A 23,507-nucleotide genomic window follows, 5' to 3' on the forward strand; every position below is an offset into this window, starting at 1 on the left:
TGGGACATAAAAGACAATTTCCTTTTTTAACTAGGTTGAAATATTCTCAGTAACCAGTAACTGAAATATTTCTATAGACAAGCAGCCAGACAACTGTAAAGTTAGAGACCGTCAACACACTCAAAATTGAAAGTCAGCCACAAATTTACTGAAACAATAGAAAATTTACAAATGCAAGAGTACATGTGCAAAGAGAATACATGCAACACATCAAATGTATTGACCTTTTAAGTCATTTTTAAACTAAATTGAATATATGTACATCAAGGCACATTCTCTTCTTGTGCTTTAGGAATGATTTACAGGTGATTACCTAATACCTTAATTTTACACATTATAATAGTTTCTAATACTTAAAAGTTTAACAATTCAAGCTTAAGTGGTCATTTCCCAGGAGAGAAACAAGGCAACTCACTCCCCGTAGTTATCCTGAAAATCAAAAATTCCATAACTTAAGGAGGTGGGTCTTTAAAAACCAAACACAAATAATGTACAGTTTCAACAATTTGATGGAACATAATAAACGTTTTAGCATCTATAATGAGGCTGTATTGATGAAGTTTTAATTCTAAGATTACTCATCAATGATATGGTATCCACAGGACCTTTAGATGTCTATGTTGCTATTTCTATTTCTAAACTGCAGTTTTTCAACAAAACCAGATAGACATGATACAAAATCTGCAAATATACCAAACCTAGCTTTAACTTGTTTATTCTTTAGCAAAAGAACAAGCTTCCAAGCCCCCAACCCCATTTATTGTCCTATGTTATCAAGGAGAAATTTCCCATCAACAATGTTCAGTAACAATGTTCTTTGCTCATGGTCAATGTACTTGCCTTGAAGAAATAGTAGTATAAGGCTTTTGTAGGCATTTCATGCATTAATAGTATATAAAAAATTATTCTTTGAAAGGTTCCCCATATAGGTAAGTATACAGTGCAAACTTGATCACTACATGTAACTCATTAAGTGCTTTAAAACAATTCATGGCTTTATGGAATCAAGGAATTAAATACTCAAGAATCATAGATGAAGTTTTTAAAATGTAACATTCCTATGCATCCTACACTAAAAAATTGTTTATATTAGAATTTCTTGTAATCCATAAACATGGGAAATTAAGTCACAAAACCTGCATATTTGGAGGATCAGAGTGGTCTATTGTAAACTCAAAATATGTCAAATGCAAATGAAACTCGTTTTAATATAGTCCTTTATTTATAAGCAATTCATTAAAAAGTATACCATGATAAACTATGGATTTGTTTTCAACTTTTTTTTACACAAATTTTTACAGAACCCATGAGTCAAGCTATTTAGAAATATTTCAACATCGCCAAACAGCAGGGGCCTTGACGTACACGCTCTAAGCAGATAGTCACATTGTATTGTAAACAAAACTTTCTGAGAATTCAGTACGCATCGAATGGCACTTTTGTCCCTGGTACTATTTTCATTCCGCTTCTGAAATATGTGCCACCTCTACTTCCACAGTCTGAATAGCCTCAGCAACTTCAGAGAGCTTCTGTCCTTGTTGTTGTGCCAACACGTAATTCACCACTTGCATAATACTTTGGTCAGAAAGGGTCGACACTAGTGGACACTCTTCAGTAGCGGCAACAGCTTCAAGAGCTTCCATGGTCTCCCCTGTCACGACTACAGTCTCGATTTCTTGAGGACCACTGTTTTCTTGTGCCTGCATGTCCGCTGTTAAGATGCTAACAGCATGCTCTACTTGAGTTCCTTGGTCATGAAACTGAAGAGTGTCTTTTTGCAGCATAATTTTGCAAGGCACATAATCTCTGTGGAACTTGGTCATATGTTTACGAAGTGTTCTGGCATCTATGTAGGCTTCGCTACATACTGGACAGACGTAGGGCCGTTCACCCGTGTGTGTTCTGACATGGCGTTTTAGAGAACGGGCATCGGCCCAGGCAACTCCACACGTTAAGCACTCAAATGGCTTAACGCCTGTTAAAAAAAAAAAAAAAAGGAGTTAGAGATGGTGAGTTCAAAACACTTAACTAAAATGTAATAAAGCTGCAGAAAACCACTGCTTTGAATACAGTAACTGAAAAGTCAATCTTGTTGGAAACCATATGATTCTGTTAGAGACCCCAGGCAGGATATTTCAAGGGGGGCCCAGGTTAAAAATCAATGGGTACAGCATAAAACTAGGGAGCCAACATGTAGGAAGAGGGGAGAGACACCCTGCAAGAAGGAACAAAGTCAGAAATGGGCCAGGATCAGACCAAAAGTTAAAAGTTGAGAAACAACTGAGTTGACATTTAATGGTTTCAGGAAATAAGTCCTTTGCTAAAATCTAGAACAACCGAGACAAATCTAGTTCCTGGAAGAAGAATTTCAGGTGACCATCATAGCAAACCCTGGATGCTAAAATAAGTGGATGGATGCTCAAAGTAGCCCAGTTGAGCACAAACATGTTGAAACAGATTTGGGATAGTTTTAAGTTGTAAAGTACGTGCCTCACCACGTGTGGAGTCTGGATTTGATTTTGATTCTATGTACCAAAAGGAAAAAGAAAGTCGTTATAGGATACTATGCTCAAGAAAAAGGCAATTAAGGGGCTGGTGCAACAGTATAGCAGGTAGGATGTGACTGATGGGTTCAATCCATGGCATCCCATATGGTCCCACATTCTATCAGGAGTTATTCCTGAGCAGAGCCAGAAGAAACCCGAGTACTACTGGATGTGGCCAAAACAAATAGCAAATCAAGCTCAGTTCTAAAACTTTTACACTTGCACACCCACTAGCACACGAGACAAAACAGGTTCAAGAATAGAAAAAGCTTAAGAAGTCCTTCTCTAGGTAAAAGAATTACTTGGGGGGGGGGGCAGAGCAATAGCACAACAGGGATTTGGGGTTACTCCTGGCTCTACCCTCAGAAGTTGCTCTGGGCAGGCTTGGCAGACCATGTGGGATGCTAGGAATTGAAGCAGAGTCTGTCCAGGGTTGGCTGAGTACAAGGCAAACTCCTTACCGAATTGCTATCACTCCAGCCCTCCCCTCCCCCCAGGTTGTTTGCTTGCATGCAGCTGACACAGGTTCAATTCCCAGTAGCCCAACTGAGTCCCCAGAATCTGCCAGGAATGATTTCTTGAGTGCAGAGCCAGAAGTAATCCCTGAGCACCACTGGGTGTGCCGTCCCCCCCCCCCCCGCCAAAAAAAAAAGAAGACAAGTACTTGGGCAGGAGAGGTAGTACAGTGGTTAAGGTGTTTGCCTTGCACACATCTAATCTGGGTTTGAACCTTAACACATCCATATGGTCTGTCCCTTGACCCCTGCCAGAGTAACTCCTAAGCACAGAGCCAGAAGCCCAAAGCATCTGTAGGTGTAGACCCAAAGCAAAAAAAGATCAATTAAAAATTGAATATTAGGAGCCCGGAGAGATAGCACAGCAGCATTTGCCTTGCAAGCAGCTGATCTAGGACCTAAGGTGGTTGGTTCGAATCCCGGTGTCCCATATGGTCCCCCCGTGCCTGCCAGGAGCTATTTCTGAGCAGACAGCCAGGAGTAACCCCTGAGCACCGCTGGGTATGGCCCAAAAACCAAAAGAAAAAAAAAAAAAAGAATATTAGGGCCAGAGCGATAGTGCAGCAGTATTGCATTTGCTTTGCATGGAGCCGACCCAAGACGGACCTAGATTCGATTCCTGCCATCCCATATGGTCTCCCAAGCCAGGAGCAATTTCTGAGCACATAGCCAGGAGTAGCTCCTGGGCGTCACCAGGTATGGCCCAAAAACCAACAACAACAACAAAAAACAAAAAAAAAAACCCTGAATTTTAGAGGCTGGAGTGATAACACAGTGATAGGGCATTTGCCTTGCATGCTATCGACCTGGGATGGACCTGGGTTCAATTCCTGGCATCCCATGTGGTCCCCTGAGCCTGCCAGATCCGATTTCTGAGCACAGAGCCAAAAGTAACCTGAGCGCCACTGGTTGTGGTCCAAACCAAGCCCCCCCACCCAAGAGAAAAAAAAACCCAAACACCTGAATTTTACTAAGTGTATATATGATATTACAATGCATTGCGGTTGGGGCTTACACATGGGGTGGCCAGGGGATACTTCTGGAATGGTGTGCCAGCCTTTTCCCTAGCAGTGCTCAAAGAACTGTGCACTGCCAAGAATCAAACCTGGGACTTCCATATACAAAGCATGTGCTCTAGTCGCAATGATATGCATGCATTCCCATGTGTGCACATACATGCACACTGCTCTGATATTCTGAGTCTGATACCTCCATGGTTGTTCATATGTCTTCTGTACTCTCTCAGCTGTGTGAACTTTCTTCCACACTGTTCACAGATCCGTTCCAGGTTCTGCTTCGCTCTTCCCTTTTTCCCGTGGGTAGCTTTCTTTACATGCCTTCTGAACAATGCTTTTTCATAAAATTCTTTGCCACATATATTACACCTAAAAATAGATGAAAAGCTTCTTTTTCTCTAAAGTACTAGCATCCATAACAAACCCCTTTGAGAAACTGAAGGAAAAAAATTTTTTTTTTTTTTTGGTTTTTGGGCCACACCCGGTGATGCTCAGGGGTTACTCCTGGCTATGTGCTCAGAAGTTGCTCCTGGCTTGGGGGACCATATGGGACACCGGGGATCGAACCGTGGTCCGTCCAAGGCTAGCGCAGGCAAGGCAGGCACCTTACCTTTAGCGCCACCGCCCGGCCCTATGAAGGAAAAATTTTAAAAGTAATCCCAATACAGGCAATACATATCACCAAAGCAATAGAAAGCACAGCAGGTAGGGGGTTTGCCTTCCAAGTGGCCGACCCAAGTTCGATACCTGGCATCCCATGTGGTCCCCCCTGAGCCTGCCAGGAGTCATTTCTGAACACAGCTGGGTGTGGCCCCCAAACAAACAAACAAACAAACAAACAAACACAAAAACAAGACATACAATTAAGCTTAAATTTACCTGTAAGGTTCAGTGACAGAATGAGACTTTACGTGGGAATACCAATCTTTCTTCCAGCTATAGCACTTATCACAAAACTGACATTGGAATGGCTTCACACCAAGATGCTTATTCATGTGCTGGCGAAGATCTCTAGCTTCAAAGAAACTTTTTTCACACCTGCAATATAAGAATAATAATAATAATCATGCACCTGGATAACTTTATTCTTTTAAAAGAAATTTTCAAGAACTTGGCACGTTCTTAAATTTCTAAAACTCCACAAGATGATTCTTCTAGTTTAAGACAAGAACAATTTGTTGAGCGAACAGGGCACTGGCAAGACCCAGTGGTGCCATGGCCTAACTGGCTCCGTGCTGGGGCTCTGGCCACTACAAAATGAGCTGAGGCTCATGCATCATTACGGTTAAGGCAACCACCATAACCACCTAACCCAAAGGTCTCTTCAGATGGGCCCCCGGGCTTTCTTTCCTTTTTTTTTTTTTAAGTAACTGTTTTCTTTTAGGGCCCCAATCTAGTAAAGCTTGGGAGTTACTCCCTAGTTCAGGGAACACCTCTGGCAGTGCTGGTTATCAAACCCAGGGCCCTACACATGCAAAGCAAGTGCTTGGTGTATTGTACTATAGCCCTTTAAAATTTTGTCACACCGGGCATTGCTCAGGGGTTACTTCTGGCTCTGCGCTCAGAAATCGCTCCTGGCAGGCTCGGGAGAACATATGGGATGTTGGGGCCGGAGAGGTGGTGCTAGAGGTAAGGTAAGCCTTGCAAGCGCTAGCCAAGGAAGGACCGTGTTTTGATCCCCCGGCGTCCCATATGGTCCCCCCAAGCCAGGGGCGATTTCTGAGCGCTTAGCCAGGAGTAACCCCTGAGCATCAAATGGGTGCGGCCCAAAACAAACAAACAAACAAACAAACAGAACATATGGGATGCTGGGATTCGAACCAGGGTCCATCTGGGGTTGGCTGCATACAAGGCAAACACCCTACCACTGTGCTATTGCTCTGGCCCCCGCTTTAAATTTTTTCTCCACCCCCCCCCCCCGCTTTAAATTTTTTTTCAAATTAATAAAATGAATGGTGATTGGGGAGTGCTGAAGTGATAATACAGTGGGAAGAGTACTCGTCTTGCACATGTAGCTAACCAGGGCTCAATATCCATTGTCTCATATGGTCTTCCAAGCCGGACTAGGAATAATTTCTGACTGCCGAGACATGAATAATCCTGAAATATTGCCAGGGATGGCCCCAAAACAAATTAAAAAAATGAACTGGGCCAGAGTGGTGGCACTAGAGGTAAGGCATCTGCCTTGCAAGCGTTAGCCTAGGATGGACCGCAGTTCTATCCCCCGGCATCCCATATGGTCCCCCCAAGCCAGGAGCGATTTCTTTTTTTTTTTTTTTTTTTGGTTTTTTTTTTGGTTTTTTTTTTTGGGCCACACCCTGTGACGCTCAGGGGTTACTCCTGGCTATGCGCTCAGAAGTTGCTCCTGGCTTCTTAGTTACTTTTATTTTATTTTATTTTTTTTTTGCTTTTGTTTTTGTTTTTTTGATGGAGCGATTTCTAAGTACATAGCCAGGAGTAACCCGAGCGTCAAGGGGTGTGGCCCCCAAACCAAAAACACCTGAACAGAGGCAGAGCGATTGTACAATGAGTAGAGCATTTGCCTTGCACAAGAATACAGAGCCAGGAGTAAGCCCTGATGACTGCTGGGTGTGGCCCAAATACTAATACCCTCCCCTCCCAAAGAACACCTGAACATTGAGTATCAATGAAATTTTTGTGGCATTTCAATCTATCCCAGGCCATCCCATTACTTTTTTTCTCAGTTCAAAGAAAGCCACTGTGAAGATAACAGACCATTACTGCTATGGGTGTTAGTACCAAGAGAGACCCATGGTCACAATGATAGGCTTTTTATTTTTTGTTTTTGGGTCACACCCTGGCGGTGCTCAGGGGTGACTCCTGACTCTGTGCTCACAAATCGCTCCTGGCAGGCACAGTGGACCATATGGGAGGTGGGAATTTGAACCGCCATCTCTCCTGAATCGGCTGCATGCAAGGCAAACACCCTACTGCTGTGCTTTCTTTCTGCCCTACAATTGGTTCTTTGGACCTATCTGATGACTCCTTTAAGAACCCTCAAAAGGGGCCGGGCGGTGGCGCTAAAGGTAAGGTGCCTGCCTTGCCTGCGCTAACCTTGGACGGACCGCGGTTCGATCCCCCGGTGTCCCATATGGTCCCCCAAGCCAGGAGCAACTTCTGAGCACATAGCCAGGAGTAACCCCTGAGCGTTACTGGGTGTGGCCCAAAAACCAAAAAAAAAACAAAACAAACAAACAAACAAAAAAAAGAACCCTCAAAAAGGGCCGGAGATAGCACAGAGGTATCATGCATGCAGAAGGACGGTGGTTCGAATCCTGGCATCCCATATGGTCCCCCATGCCTGCAGGGGGCTATTTCTGAGCGTAGAGCCAGGAGTAACCCCTGAGCTCTGCTTGGTGTGACCCAAAAACCAAAAATAAGTAAATAAAAAAAAAAAAAAAGAACCCTCAAAAGGCTTGCCTTTATTCTACTTAACTCTACAAGGTTGATGATATGAGAAGGGTAGGAGTTTTTGGTAAAACTTGTTAAGGCAAATGTATTAGCCTTATCTATCTAGAGTAAGAAAGAATAGTCTGATATAAACAATACTAAGAACCAAAGACTTGTTTTTTGTTTTTGGGTCACATCCGACAGCGCTCAGGGGTTACTCTTGGCTCAATAGTCAGAAATCGCTCCCGGCAGGCTCGGGGGACCATCTGGGATGCTGGGATTTGAACCACTGTCCTTCTGCATGAAAGACAAACACCTTACCTCCATACTATCTCTCCAGCCCCAAGAACAAGTCTTGAGAGGAAAAGTTAGGGGAATGAATGATTTAAGGATTATAGGCTTTGAAATACTCTCACATATTCCTGGAATCTAGGATCCAACACATTTGTTCAGTATTTAGCCATGCTTAGAAAACCCAAGAGACTAAAATAAAAGCAGTGTATAGAACATTCGCCTTGCACATAATCAACCTGGGTTCAAGCCTAGTATTCCATAAAGTCCCCTGACCACTGCCAGGAATAATTCCTTAGTGCATTGCCAGAAAATAGCCTTGAGTGCTGGGTATGGCCTCAAAAACCACCCAAAAAAGAAAAAGAAGAAAAAAAAGCCAAAAAAAAATCTTAGCTCCTAAATTCTCATCGCCGACATTACAAACAGAAAGACAAGGCCAAAGCAGTTAAAATCTACCTGGGTATGCTAATAAAGGTATTCAGGAGTTAGAGAACTGGCTTGCACAACACTGAATTTACCAATAATCAGTGAAATTCACATTTTAAAACCATGTATGTTATATATATATATATTTTTTTTGTTTTGGTTTTTGGGTCACACCTGTTAGTGCTCACTCCTGGCTCTGCACTCAAAAATCGCTCCTGGCTGATTTGGGAGACTATATGGGATGTCTGGATTCAAAACACTGTCTCCTGGGCTGGCCGGGTATGAGGCAAAATCTGGCATTTTTTTTGGCCCCAATGTTACATAAATTTTAGAGCAATCACAAAATAAGAGGTTTCAAAGGGCTTGAAAGATTCTGGGAGACTGGAGAGCTAGCACAGCAGAAGGGTGTTTGCTTTGTGCAAAGTAAAAGCCCTACTCACTGTGTTATCAGTCCAGCCCCTCAAATAATATTTTTTTAAAGTAACTTTCAAATAAATCAAGTAAGAACATAAATAACTGAATAGCTCACATCCTAAATACTTACTGAGTACAATGATAACCTCGAACCTCAGGCTTTGGTTGGTGTTTTTTAAGGTGCTTGCTAAGTCCAGAGCCCCTGTGAAAAGACTTTCCACAAACTGAACAAAGGTACTTTGACTCACCTATAAAAAATAAGAACAAGTCATAAATCCAGCAATCATGTGTTTTTCCAACAGAATGCTTTCATATCATATTTCAGAAGTTATTTTCCAAAGGGGACATGGAAGCTGTAACATTTGCCAGCTAACTTCTAGCAACAAATCATGTTAAAGATCCTAATTTCCGGGGCCGAAGTGGTGGTGCAAACGGTAGGATGTCTGCCTTTTATGTGTTAACCTAGGACAGACAGCGGTTCAATTCCCCGGCATCCCATATAGTCCCCCCAAGCCAGGAGCGATTTTGGAGCGCATAGTCAGGAGTAACCCCTGAGCGTCACCGGGTGTGGGCCAAAAACAAAAACAAACAAAAAAAATCCTTATTTTCTGGGGATAAAGAAATAGTACATGGATTAAGGCATTAGCCTTAGATGCAGATGACCTGATCCAATTCAAACCACTACAGGATGCGGCTCAAATTTCCCTCCCTTCAGAAACAAAGAAAAAAAAATAACATAAATTCAATTTACAATGTCCTTTTAACTAGAATACTTGTAAGGTTACTATTCAAAGAACACTGGGCTGGAGCAACAGTATAGCAGATAGGGTGTTGGTCTTGAGTACAGCTGATCTGGGTTTGATCCTAGGCATCCTATGTGGTTTCTTGAGACCCACTAGGTGTACAGAGCAGGAGTAACTCACGTGCATCACGGGATATGGCCCCCAAATAAAAAGAAGTCTGTTCTATCTCTTGTTTATCTCTGACAAACTCTTTGTCTTGTCCCCTCTCTCTCACCTTATTTCTGCCTACTTTTTTTTTTTTTTTGGTTTTTGGGCCACACCCATTTGACGCTCAGGGGTTACTCCTGGCTATGCACTCAAAAGTCGCTCCTGGCTTGGGGGACCATATGGGATGCCGGGAGATCGAACCGTGGTCCGTCCTAGGCTAGCGCAGGCAAGGCAGGCACCTTACCTCTAGCGCCACCGCCTGGCCCCCCTACTTTGTTTTTTCCTAATAAACTCTTTTTGCATATGCAGGGTCGCTACATGCAGGCCCGCTAAGAACATTTATCCTGCCCACCAGGTGTTTTAGACTCTGCTGCCTTTCCTGAGCAGCCAATGTGCCCCAGGCCCACAGTGTGCATGTGTGGGTTGTGCGCCTTACTTTCCAACTCTCCTCCTTCTCTCTCTCCTCCTCCTCTCAGTCTTGGACGGGGTCCTCAACTCTGACCCGCCAAAAGCAGGCCCATAGTTCCCACTGAAATACTGGAAGTTTATTGATTTAACTTGACTTGTTCTTTATTTTAAACATTGTATTTGTTCCCGTGTTTTTCTTTTTTACTTCAAAATATGATATATGCAGTGTGGATAAGAATTTGCTCATAGATTTTTTTGTTTTTTTTTGTTTTTTAAATCATAGTCCGGCACTTCAGTGGCGTAAGAGATAGAGAACTGGCCTCCTGTTTAAAGTTTGAGGACTGTTGGCCTGTAGCGTCCTTGGTGAATTCTTTTTCAAACTCATGTTCCTGATCTCCGTGACTCCAATGTAACCTTATTCATGTAGTAGTAAATTAGTAAACAACACACAACTATCAAAATGAGTTTCTCGTTACCTGTGTGAATACTCATATGTTCTTGAAGACTTCGTTTGGTAACAAATGACTTATCACATAGCTCACACTGAAACTGCTTTTGAGATTGATGAAGACTCTGGTGTAATTTTAGACCATGTTTGTAGATGAATGTCTTTCCACAGACCTAAGAAAACATAAGTATTTATTCATTTATTTACCTTTGATTATTATTGTTATTATTGTTTGTTTTTTTTTGTTTTTGTTTTTGGCCCACACCTGGTGACGCTCAGGGGTTACTACTGGCTATGTGCTCAGAAATCACTCCTGGCTTGGGGGACCGTATGGGATGCCAGGGGATCAAACCACAGACCATCCTAGGTTAGCGTGTGCAAGGCAGACACCCTACCAGTTGCGCAACTGCTCTGGCCCCTACCTTTGATTTTTCAAAAAAAACTTTATTTATTGATTGATTAATCGATTTTGGGGCCATATCTAGAGGCGCTCAGGGGTTACTCCTGGCTCTGCACTCAGAAATCACTCCAGGCAGGCTGGGGGACCATATGGGATGCTGGGAAACCAAATGGGGTCCCTCCTGGGTTGACCACATTCAACTCAAATGCCCTACAGCTGTGCTATCTCTCCAGCCCTACTTCTGAGTGGTGCTCAGTGTTTACTTCTGGTTCTGTGTTCAAGGATCAATCCTAGCAGAGCTCAGGGGGCCGAGGATTGCACCCAGGTTGGCTGCCCACTGTACTATCTCTCCAATCCCTGTACAGCACAAATATTTAAAACAGAGGAAGGAGCTAGAGGATGTTTTTCAAAAATGATGACAGAGAAGTGCTTGTTTTGGCAGCACATATACTAAAATTGGAATGATACAGAGAAGATTAGCATGACCCCTGTTGCAAGGATGACACGCAAATCTGCAAAGCGTTGCATATTAAAAAAAACCAAAACAACAAGGGGCCCGGAGAGATAGCACAGCGGTGTTTGCCTTGCAAGCAGCCGATCCAGGACCTAAGGTGGTTGGTTCGAATCCCGGTGTCCCATGTGGTCCCCCATGCCTGCCAGGAGCTATTTCTGAGCAGACAGCCAGGAGTAACCCCTGAGCACTGCTGGGTGTGACCCAAAAACCAAAACCAAAACCAAAAGAAAATAAACAAGAATAATGACAATTTAGTATGCCATTTCAGGTATTAAAATTTATAGTGGGGCCGGCGAGGTGGTGCTAGAGGTAAGGTGTCTGCCTTGCAAGCGCTAGCCAAGGAAGGACCGCGGTTCTATCCCCGGTGTCCCATATGGTCCCCCCAAGCCAGGGGCAATTTCTGAGTGCTTAGCCAGGAGTAACCCCTGAGCATCAAATGGGTGTGGCCCGAAAAAAAAAATCTGTAGTGACAAAAATATGGAAATAAATATCATCAGTTAGCTGACAATCTTCTGGTTCAGAACTTAATATCTGATATTCTTCTAATAATCATGTGATCATTGGAGAAACAATGCCTCCCAATTCTGCTGACATGTGAGAGTGGTATGAAGAGGCAGGAATTAATTGGTATGAACAGGCAGTTCCATAAACCAGCATAGTAATATCATATTACCACGAACATGTCTTCCTACATATTTTTCCCCCATTTTTGTACATGGACAACATATTTTGAGTGGTTACAAGACGAGATGCTCAAGTTATAATTTTAAAATTTGTGAAAAACATGTGGAGAGCGAGCTCTGAGTACACTTTGGCCTTTCTTGTCTCCCGTCTCACTCTCTATTTTATCCTCCCTTAGTACATTTACTTTATTTAGGTCTTTTAAATAGCCTAGGGCTGGAGAGGTGGCACAAGTGGTAGGGCGTCCACCTTGCACATGCTAACCCTAGGATGAACATTGGTTCATCCCTGGGCTTACCATTTGATTCCCCAAGACAGGAGCGGGTATGGCCCCAAAACAAAACAAAACAAACAAAAAGAAGTTAATCAATCCAAAGCTCATTAATTAGAGGATGCTTTTAGGTAAACATGAATAATTAGTTCTTTAAAAGACATATAGCTTGGGCAGAATATCTGTGAAAAAAACGTTTAAGTCGGATCCTTTGCAGTTCAGGTTGATCCTACGAAGGCTAAAACAATAACTGGGAGGATTAAGAAGCTACTCATTCTCTCTAGTACAAATTGTGAACCGCATTATGTTTTACAAACACTCTTCACGCTCACTACAAATTACAATTTCAGACAGAAAATGACAAAACTTGTGAATTACAGTATTTTCCAGCATATAAGATGACCTCCCCCCCTACGTTTCCTGTTAAAATATACGGTTTGGGCTATATTCACCATATAAGACTACTTCTCTTTTAATGCACACCAAATGGAAATTAAAAAATGTGACAGAAAGGGGCTGGAGAGATAGCATGGAGGTAAGGAGTTTGCCTTTCATGCAGGAGGTCATCGGTTCGAATCCCGGCACCCCATATGGTCCCCCGTGCCTGCCAGGAGCAATTTCTGAGCCTGGAGCCAGGAATAACCCCTGAGCACTGCCAGGTGTGGCCCAAAAACCACAAAAAAAAAACAAAAACAAAAACAAAACAAAAAAAAAAAACTGACAGAAAAAGAGTAGAACCCTCAAAGGTTAACAGTATATGTTTCATAAAGCTAGACTTTGGGGTGCCAATAATCATTTTAGATTTGTCGTTTGTAGTGAGTGACTGTAATTTTTTAATTGTGATCTATATTGAGACCAGGGAGAAGGGGCTCCTCCAAGAGCAGCTGGCTGGGGTGCAATGAATAGGACAGCTGGAGGGAGACAGAGCACCTTCTCTGTGACCCATAAAAGCTGAACAGAGGACTGAGAATCGGAAAGCTGTATATTTGATGGCTGGATGAGATGCGGTGCTCGATAACTCAGCTCCTCTGTGTGCACTGAAAGATGAATTAGGGGCCCGGAGAGATAGCACAGCGGCGTTTGCCTTGCAAGCAGCCAATCCAGGACCAAAGGTGGTTGGTTCGAATCCCGGTGTCCCATATGGTCCCCCATGCCTGCCAGGAGCTGTTTCTGAGCAGACAGCCAGGAGTAACCCCTAAGCACTGCCAGATGTGGCCCAAAAAAAAAAAAAAAAAAAAAAAAAAAAGAAAGATGAATTAGGACAAGCAAAGAACTGAGTGATGACGCCTGGCAGATGGATAGATGCTGAGGTAAGAGGGGGGCAGATCACTGGTCCCTGAAGCTGGAGTAAGTTTCAGCATGCCGTATACCGACATATAAGATGACCCCCGACTTTTAAGAAGTTCTTCATGGATTAAAAAGTAGTCTTAATACGCTGGAAAATACGCTACTCTTGACATAGGCACAAAATTCCCTGCAATATTTTACAAAAAAGAGGTTGACACCTAGAACCAATCTCCTTACTAAATTCCAATATTCTTAAACTATAAACAAAAGGCTTTACCTGGCATGCGTGTGGCTTTACACCCGTGTGCTTTAACATATGTATTCGAAGGGAGTATAATTTAGGCAATGTCCTTCCACATATGGAACATATAAATTCTCGTTTCGTCCTGCCCTTCTCAGATGATGTTCCTGATGCCTCGTTAGAGTTGGGATTAGCAGAGGACGAAGACGGAGCATCTTTCTTGGTGTGTCGAATAAGGTGAGCTCGCAAGGAGGCACTGTACTGAAACTGCTTTTTGCACAACTACAAGAAAAAGTATTAAAACTCTGTTTAAATTTTATTTGCATTACCAATACAGTATTACAAACGTTCAGCTGAACTTAAAACTCGTATTTCAGCTTTCCATTCCTTACTACTATAAAAATCTATAAATTTTTAATTTTTTTGTTTGTTTTTGGGCCACACCCGACGGTGCTCAGGGGTTACTCCTGGCTGTCTGCTCAGAAATAGCTCCTGGCAGGCACGGGGGACCATATGGGACACCGGGATTCGAACCAACCACCTTAGGTCCTGGATCGGCTGCTTGCAAGGCAAACGCCACTGTGCTATCTCTCCGGGCCCACATAATAATTTTTATGAACATAAATTCAATTTATAGTATTAAGTGAAAATATTTGTATATCCAAGCCTTAGAACACACACACTACGGTTCTCATTCCTACTCTATTCTGCTCTGCTTATTTCTCTTTGTAATTCACTTAAAATTCATCAACAAATTCCATCCTCAACTGTATACTAAGGACTAAAAATATATTACCTGGCTCTGAGCCCAGAAATTACCATATATACTCGAGTATAAGCCGAGTTTTTCCGGCACAAAATTGGTGTCGAAAACCCGAACTAGGCTGATACTTGGGTTATACAGGTTATTTGATTCCATAACGCACAGAGTATCCAGTTAACTTCTGGCGTCTGCTGGAGGGGGTGGTGTTCAGCTCAGTCCACAAGTCAGAGCTTGTAGGTAGGCGGCTGAAGTGAACTGGATGCCACTGAACTCCTTAACCCACATTCTGGCTTTGTATGAGATGGACAGCAGTGAGGCTGGTATTTGTGAACTCAGTGATGATGACAATGTCTATGCTGGTACCCTCACATCAGATCCAGCTGAAGCTCTATGTGGCTATACAGATGAGGAGGAGGAAGATGAATCCAGTTTTGAAAGATTTTAACCCTTGTGATTTAGCTTGATTACTGTTAAGCTATGGTTTCCTGCACTTTACTTAAAGTTTCAAAGTTATTATTACTAGTTTACAGTTTATCTTCAGCAATCAATATTGAAAAACATTTAACCTACTGATTCCTCAATTATTGTAACTGTTTTGGGTCTATATTTTTATTTTTGAATTTTACCAGTGGCTGCTGCATTTTCCACTGGGCTTATACTCAAGCCACTAACTTTTCCTAGTTTTTAGGGTAAAATTAGAGGGGACAGCTTATACTAGGATCGGCTTATACTCGAGAGTATATACAGTACTCCTGGCAGGCTCAGGGTACCATATGGGGTGCTGGGGATCGAACCAGGTTGGCCATGTGCAAGGCAAATACCCTATTATCTGCTGTGCTATCGCTCTGACCCAAAATTAATTAAATTTGAGAAAGGTGTTCAGGAAATAATCTAATTTAGTCAGCCAAAACATTGATAAGCATCTAGATTTTCAAAGGATATATTATGTCTGAGGAGGGTTCCATTGGAACCTCTGATCTATATCTAGTTTATTAAATACATGGATAGGCAACCTGGAGCATTTGACTGGTGTATCAAGTTGAGGGACATTCTGAGAGACTGAGTCCTTTAGCTCTTCAGTCTTTTTTCTTTGTTCTTGGGCCACATCTGGCGACACTCAGGAGTTACTTTTGGCTCTACATTCAGAAATTACTCCCAACATGCAGTCTCAACAATGACAGAAAGTACCAAGAAGTTTTGGGATCATGCTGGTATTTAAAAATTGCCCGTTTACATGGGAAAAATAGCAAAAAACATTACTTTATGGGAGAGCCCTGTCAGAGCACTGTAACTAGTTTGAACACAGGCTGAGTGTTTACTATACTTGAGCCTTACAGTATTATGATTACTATGAAAATACGTATGTGGAAATTCAGACGACCAAAACATATTTATTGGAACCACCTCCCAAAACCCACAATGCCAACTCTTTGTGAACTGTAACCCATGTTTACCCTTTCTTATGCCGTGTTCATTTTAGTGAAACACCTTTGCCCAGAGCCTTCTAAGAAAGGAAATTTGAAAAAATTTGAAGACATTATAGATTTGAAAATGTTCTTATTTTACCATCACAAATAACTTATTAGATTGGTTATCAATTCTAAGTTGAAAACAACTTCCCTTAAGGGGTTATTGTGACAGTACAGTGAGTAAACAATTTGCCTTGCACACAGCACACCAGGGTTCAATCCCAGAAATCCCAAGCAGTTGCTTGAGTATTGTCAGGAGTAACTCCTGAGCATCACAAGGTGTGGCCCAAACAATACCCCTTTGCCCTCCTCCTCCAAACCCAAAATAAAAAGAAAACAACTTCCCTTAAAATATTTAAAGTCAGGCTGGAGAGATACACAGTGGTAGGGCATTTGCCTTGCAGGAAGCTAACCCAGAAGATGGTAGTTCGATTCTCGGCATCCCATATGGTCCCCGAAACCTGCCAGGGTGATTTTTGAGTGCAGAGCCAAGAGTAAGCCCCTGAGCACCACCGGGTGTGACCCAAAAACAGAACAAAATAAAACAAAAAAATTCAAAGTCAGAGTTGGAGCGGTAGCACAAGTAGGGCATTTGACTTGCGTGTGGTCGACCTGGGTTTAATCCCTGGCACCTATATGGTCCCTTGCGACAGCCAGAAATTATTTCTGAGTGCAGAGCCAAGAGTAACCGAAACACCACTGGGTGAGGTCCAAAAAAAAAAAAACCACACCAAAACACCCTTGAAGCCTCATCCCTCCATTCTTCCTAGGTAACTAAAGGTACCTGCAAGACCCCACCCATTTCCTGGGAGGGGTCTTGGGAAAAGGTAGATAAGGTATGGACCAGAGGGGATTAGGCCCTTTTTGGTCTTTGGCCAGCATGGAGGTCAAAGGGAAGATGGCTGAAAGGAGTTAAGATGCAGGGCTAGCTAAGAATGGCTGAATGAGGGCCGGGAAGGTGGTGCTAGAGGTAAGGTGTCTGCCTTGCAAGCGCTAGCGTAGGACGGACCGCGGTTCGATCCCCCGGTGTCCCATATGGTCCCCTCAAGCCAGGGGCGATTTCTGAGTGCATAGCCAGGAGTAACCCCTGAGCGTCAAACGGGTGTGGCCCAAAAACCAAAAAAAAAAAAAAAAAAAAAAAAAGAATGGCTGAATGCTTAAAAGGTTATGATATAGGCCACACATGTGGTGGATAGGGCATGAATAAGGCTGATACTTCCTGATGCCTGTCTCTGGATAAGTCTGATTCCACCATTCACCTAAACCTGGGACCCGCCAACTGAATGGGGATTGCGGAGCCACTTGGCCTGGGATGGCAGAGAAAAATCCCTCCATCCATCCATCTCCATCCAGCAACCATCGTTAATTATTTAATGCAACACACCCTCCCCCAAATTAAACCAAAACACCTCACCCAAAACCAAAAAAACCCAGCTAACCAAACAAACAAAATGCTTTTGATAAATTCTTTTTTTTTTTTTTGTTTTTTGTTTTTTGGGCCACACCCGTGATGCTCAGGGGTTACTCCTGGCTATGCGCTCAGAAGTCGCTCCTGGCTTGGGGGACCATATGGGACACCGGGGGATCGAACCGCGGTCCATCCAAGGCTAGCGCAGGCAAGGCAGGCACCTTACCTCTAGCGCCACCGCCCAGCCCCACTTTTGATAAATTCTAAGCTAACAACAAAACAGTAACCTGTAGCCTTATCACAAAATTAGAAATAATTTTGATTAGCTTTCTAGATACTTACTGGACATTTGTAGTCTCTTGTTCTTTCATGTTTCAGTGTGTGTGTTATAAGGGCATAACGTCTCTGAAAAACCATTCCACATTCCCCACATTTATGAGACAACTCTTCAGGATTCTCTTTCGCATCTCTTTTTGGCTGTTTCATTTTTTTCCCTCTTTGAACTAATTTCTGAGCCACCTATTTAAAAAATAAGAAACAATTCAAATACTCATTTTGATTTTGAAAGTTAGGAATCATGCTATAAAAAGCTTTAACTCACATTAATTTCATCAATATTGTTATGTTTGTCCTTCTCCTCCAGCCTCTCACTTCTCAGTTCTGAATTAAACACAGGTATCACACAGGAGGCTCTGAGTTATTTACATATTTATCTTACATCTTTGTTTTTGCCAGAGTTGATCTTTTATGTTTGTTTGCTTGCTTCTGGGCCATGCCCTGTGACACTCAGGGGTCACTCCTGGCTCTATACTCAGGGGACCAACTGGGATGCCAGGGATCGAACCCAGGTTGGCTGTATGCAAGGCAAACGCTCTACCTGCTATGCTGTCACTCTGGCCACAAAGGCAAGCATCTTGACCGGTCCCTTCTCTCTGGCCCCAGAATGAGCTATTTTAAACATTAAATTCCTGGGTGGAGGTGACAGTACAGAGGGTAGGGCATTTGCCTTGTACAAGGCCAATCCAGATTGATCCCTGGCACCCATATGGTTCCCTGAGCCCGCCAGGAAGGAGTGATTCCTGCAGGCAGAGTGAGGAGTAACCCTTGAACACAGCTGGGAGTGGCCCCCAAATCAAAAGCAAAAATAATTAAGTTCTTTTCTACTGCCACCCTATACCACCATTCTTATGCACACCCCCTCCCCCCGTTCCTACATATACCCTCCAAAAAAGAAAATTCACAATAAATGGTTTTTCCTAGCACAGCAGTAGGGTAGGGCATTTGCCGTGCATACAGCCAACCCCAGAACAGGCCTGGGTTTGATCTCCAGCATCCTACACGATCCCCGAGCCTGCCAGGAGTCACCGCGGGGGGGGGGGGGGGAAGATGGCCCCTAAACAAAACAAAACAAAAAAACTCCACCATTTTACCTCTAAGTTATATCCCTTGCCTTGGCATGTATTTTTCTTTTTTTTTGGGGGGGGGGGGGCCCACACCCGTTTGATGCTCAGGGGTTACTCCTGGCTAAGCGCTCAGAAATTGCCCCAGGCTTGGGGAGACCATATGGGACCCCGGGGGATCGAACCTCTGTCGAGATCTTTCCTTGGCTAGTGCTTGGAAGGCAGACACCTTACCTCTAGCACCACCTTGCCTCCCCGGCATGTGTTTTTCAATGCAACACTTAGAACTTTAAAATGAAAGTTAAGTCCAGAAAGATTAACATTTCTTTGTACCTGTTGAACTGCTGACTTGGGAATGGCTTTCCGCTTCTGCAGTTTTTTCTCCATGCCTTTGTGTAGTCGGATATATCCCCCTTCATTAACAGAACGCTGCCGAAGCCTGCTTTTGTAAGTATCATCCTCAGGGCTCAGGCCTTCTGTTTTTTCTACTGGTACCAGATTGTCCTCATTTTTTAAAGACTGTTGTTCACAGTTCTGCAGCCTGGGCTCTGTAATATCCTCAGCAGAGATATCTTCAGCTGAGGCATCAATTTCCATATCTTCATTTTCTGGAAAATTTTTGATTACATTCTCTTGTGAAAGTTCAGGATTAATATTAGAAACTGTGTCATCTTCTCTGCTACATGAGGTTTCCAGTTGTGACTGGCTGCTTTTCATTCCTAAATCAACAGACTCCACTTTAGGAGAGGAATCCGTTATACAGACTTCGGGTGACAAGGCGGGTTCAGAAGAAACCTGGGGCTCAGGTTGCTGTCCTAGATCTCCATTCTGCTCAGCCTCGGGCAATTCTCCATTAACCAGCAATACAATTTCGCAACCCCCAAGATCAGAAGATAAGGCTGCTGTGGTTCCCTCATTGCACGTAACAGGAGTAACAGGAGGAGCTGTACATTCATTCTGTTCTGGTAAGTCCTGGGTAGATGCAACTGTTTGTACTTCACCCTTCTTATAGACTGTTAACTGCTTCTCTTCCATCAGTTTATGTACACTTTCACAGATCTCTAAGACTTCTGACATGAAAAGATGGCGAGCCAAGATGGCTACATCAGCCATGCTACAGAAGTCAAAACTTAGCACAGAAGTATATGCAAATTCAAGCAAAGGAAGGAAACTCGCCTTACAAAAACCTGTAAGAAACAAGACGATAAACAAAAAAGTCAACAGCTACTAAAACACGTTATAAGAACAATATATGATTATGACAATATAAAACATGATATAAAAACTAATTATGACCATTTAATCTGCAAATAAAAACCTTGGGTTTGTGTTGTGTTCTGCTTGCTTAATTAGTTCAGTTCTATAAGCTGGGTCTCTCAAAGCCTAAAACAGAAAATATATCAACTCAAAGAGTCATAGAGACTAAACTTGAACAAGGGGCCAGTTATACTGGCAGGCTGGGGGGCAAAGGGTGGTGGTATGAGATGCATTTTGGGGACATTGTTGCTGACACTAGTAGTGGGAATGGCCCTGAATCACTATAGATCTGAAATTCAACTATGAAGGACTTTGTAGATCACAATGGTTTCAATACAATAAGAATTTTAAATTTAAAAATAAGGAGTTGTGGCCCGGAGATATAGCACAGCGGCGTTTGCCTTGCAAGCAGCCAATCAGGACCAAAGGTGGTTGGTTCGAATCCCGGTGTCCCATATGGTCCCCCGTGCCTGCCAGGAGCTATTTCTGAGCGGACAGCCAGGAGTAACCCCTGAGCACCGCCGGGTGTGACCCAAAAACCAAAAAAAAAAAAAAAATAAGGAGTTGTATGGAACAAGAGACAAAGCACTTGTCTTGCATGAAGCTGACCCAGGTCTGATTGCCAGCAACAAATATAGTTCCCCGAGTCTAACAGAAGTGATTGCAGAGCACAGGATGAAGAATAAGTTAAGAGGGGGCTGAAGCAATCATTCTAGTCTAGTCTAGTCATTCTTGCCTTGGGCATGAGTAGTGCGGTGCAGTGCAGGAGTGCTTGCTTGCTTTGTACAGGGTGGACCCACATTCGTTCCCTGGCACTCCACGTAGTTCCCGAGCACCGAGTGATCCCTGATCATAGGCCAAGAGTAATCCCTGAGCACTACTGGGTGTGCCCCCCTAACCCAAAAAAATTAAAAACCGAAGGAAAAAAAACAAAAGAGTTGTAAGGCAGTCATTTTCAAACTATAGTCCTTAGAATCCTAGTGTTTCCTCAAACTCTCTACAAAAAACAAGCTGCTGGAGATTAAAAGGTGAAAAGAAGGATGCAGATGATTAGTAGAGCTCATTCATATCTGTGTTCCCTACCTTCAATCAGTAAATACAATTAAATATTTTACCTTTTTATGGGTTTATAAAGTTTTTCATAAAGTTTATAAAAGTTTTTTTTTAATAAAGTTTAGTTTGATTCAGAGCCACACCTACCCCATGCTCAGAGTTTGCTTTGGTAGTGCTCAGTGAGACATGAGGTGTTGGGGATCAAACCTGGGCCTACTGCATGCACTTCAGCCCTCTGAGCTATCTCCTCTGCTGTAATTCCAAATACAGATTTTATTGTGAAGAGGTCTGACTAAAATTTTTAGAACCAACATCTAAGATGTGCATTAGCAAAGTGGTCCTGGAAAGAGACAAAATAACAGCATGTAGATAGGGCATTTTCCTTGCCTGTGGCTGACCCAGGTTAAATCCCTGGCATCCCATATGGTCCCGAATCTGCCAGGTGTAATTTCTAAGCACAGAGCCAGGAGGAACCTGAATGCCACTAGTGTGGCCCAAAGAAGAAAACAAACAAAAAATATATATTAAGTAACAGATCATAAAGTGTTGCAATTACTCAACTTTGCAGGAAAAAAATCAGCCACAGATACACATTACATTACATACACTGACAGGTGAAGATGTCATACAGCTTTATTTACATAAAAAGAGGGGTTGGAAAATAAAATAGCTCAAAGGGCTGGAGCACATGCTTTACATGTAGGGAGGTTTGGCTCTACACTGCCCCGGGAGCACCACTCAGGAGTAGTTTTTAAGCACCTAAGCACTTGCAGGCTCTGGCAAACAAAACATGACACAGAAAGGAGACCTGATCTCCAGAATTTATCTATAGTCTAAGGAATAAAAAAATGGCTAAACAGGGCCAGAGCGATAGCACAACAGGTAGGGCATTTGCCTTGCACATGGCTGACCTGGATTCAATCCCTGGCATCCAATTTACTTCCCTAAGCACCGCCAGGAGTAATTCCTGAGCACAGAGCCAGGAGTAGCCCCTGAGCACTGCTGGATGTGGCCCAAAACAAACAAACAACAAAGGTTAAATATATATGATGTCTTAGTCTGTTTTGTGTGTTTGGGGGCAGGGTGTGTGTATTGAAATGTCATATTTTTAAAATGCACAGCAGTGAGGGGCACCCCATAGCAGCACTCAGGGGGTCTTCCTAGCTATTCGTAGCCAACTTACTGATGGTTCAATTAAAAGGATACAGAAATGCTGGGCAAGCCCAGCTGCATAAGGGGAACCATGTGGTGCCAGGATTTACTGGGGTCAGCTACATGAAGGCAGGTACCATAATCCTGTACTATTTCTCTAGTCATTCTTATTTTACTTTTTATATTCAGAATTTTCTGTTGTAGTTACAGTTACATGGTTATCATACTATTTACTTTCATGCTTTGATATACAAAACTATTGCCCTTCTTGGGACTGGAGTGGTGGCGCAAGTGGTAGGATGTCTGCCTTGCATGTGCTAACCCAGAACGAACCAAAGTTTGATCCCTTGGCATCCCATATGGTTCCCCAAGCTAGGAGTGATTCCTGAGCGCATGCATAGCCAGGAGTAACGCCCGAGTGTCACCGGGTGTGGCCCCAAAACAAAAAACAAACAAAAAAACTACTGCCCTGCTACCACCACCAGTGTGCCTAAGGCTGTCTTGGTGTCACTTTTAGGCTGCCCAGGTAAGTAAATCTTTGTGGATTTACCTTCAACATCAAGAGACAGAAAATCCAAATGGATTTACATAAAATTAAAGTTTCTGCAGAGTAAAGACAGCAGCCTCAAAATAAAGACTAGAGTTATTTATCTGCAAAGCATACATCCAGTAAGGGATTAACATGTGAAATATACCAAGATTCTCCTAAAAGAACCTGATTAAACAAATGGACACATATTTCTTTAAAGAACATAAAAGTGACCAACAAAAGGCCCAAAGGAACAGTTTACTGGGCTCACACTTTCACAGGCAGTGCCTGTCCACTTGTCCAGGTCTGCACTCCTTTAGTGCTTGGACACATGCTCACCAAGGGTAAAGTGTACACACAATCTGTCTGTGCACTGGCACATGCACTTATCGTGCTAACACATTCCTGGCTGAGAAACTGGAAATTTCTAGGCACTGCAGGCAACAGAGCTGCCAGGACATACTCAGCACACGTGGTAGCACTGAAGTCTGAACTCACAACTTTCTACTTACAAGGCATATATTCTAAGACACTGAGCTATCCTTCAAATCTCTCAAACTGGGCAGGAGCGGTGGCGCGAAGTAGTAAGGTGTCTGCCTTGCTGGTGCTAGCCTAAGGACTACGGTTCGATCCCCAGTGTCCCATATAGTCCCTTAA

General features: G+C 43.1%; 1 protein-coding gene and 1 non-coding gene across 2 annotated transcripts in view; one reads left to right on the plus strand and one right to left on the minus strand.

Annotated features, from left to right (window-relative positions):
* Positions 1-1,169: 1,169 nt before the first annotated feature.
* The window catches only part of ZBTB11 (zinc finger and BTB domain containing 11), a 32,280-nt gene continuing 9,942 nt past the window's right edge, over positions 1,170-23,507 (minus strand). Inside the window, exons 4-11 of the mRNA XM_049785644.1 lie at positions 19,193-20,046; positions 17,802-17,978; positions 13,856-14,101; positions 10,454-10,598; positions 8,750-8,867; positions 4,957-5,115; positions 4,271-4,446; positions 1,170-1,975 (exon numbers count right to left, since the gene is read on the minus strand). Of these exons, the coding sequence (XP_049641601.1) occupies positions 1,458-1,975; positions 4,271-4,446; positions 4,957-5,115; positions 8,750-8,867; positions 10,454-10,598; positions 13,856-14,101; positions 17,802-17,978; positions 19,193-20,046 (2,393 nt within the window). The 3' untranslated portion in view covers positions 1,170-1,457. The remainder of the gene's footprint in view (positions 1,976-4,270; positions 4,447-4,956; positions 5,116-8,749; positions 8,868-10,453; positions 10,599-13,855; positions 14,102-17,801; positions 17,979-19,192; positions 20,047-23,507) is intronic.
* Positions 11,252-11,359, plus strand: LOC126026804 (U6 spliceosomal RNA). Its single transcript, XR_007502021.1, has one exon. It is a non-coding gene; the product is annotated as a U6 spliceosomal RNA (small nuclear RNA).

This window comes from Suncus etruscus, chromosome 13 (genome assembly GCF_024139225.1).
Source record: "Suncus etruscus isolate mSunEtr1 chromosome 13, mSunEtr1.pri.cur, whole genome shotgun sequence".
Taxonomy (NCBI): domain Eukaryota; kingdom Metazoa; phylum Chordata; class Mammalia; order Eulipotyphla; family Soricidae; genus Suncus; species Suncus etruscus.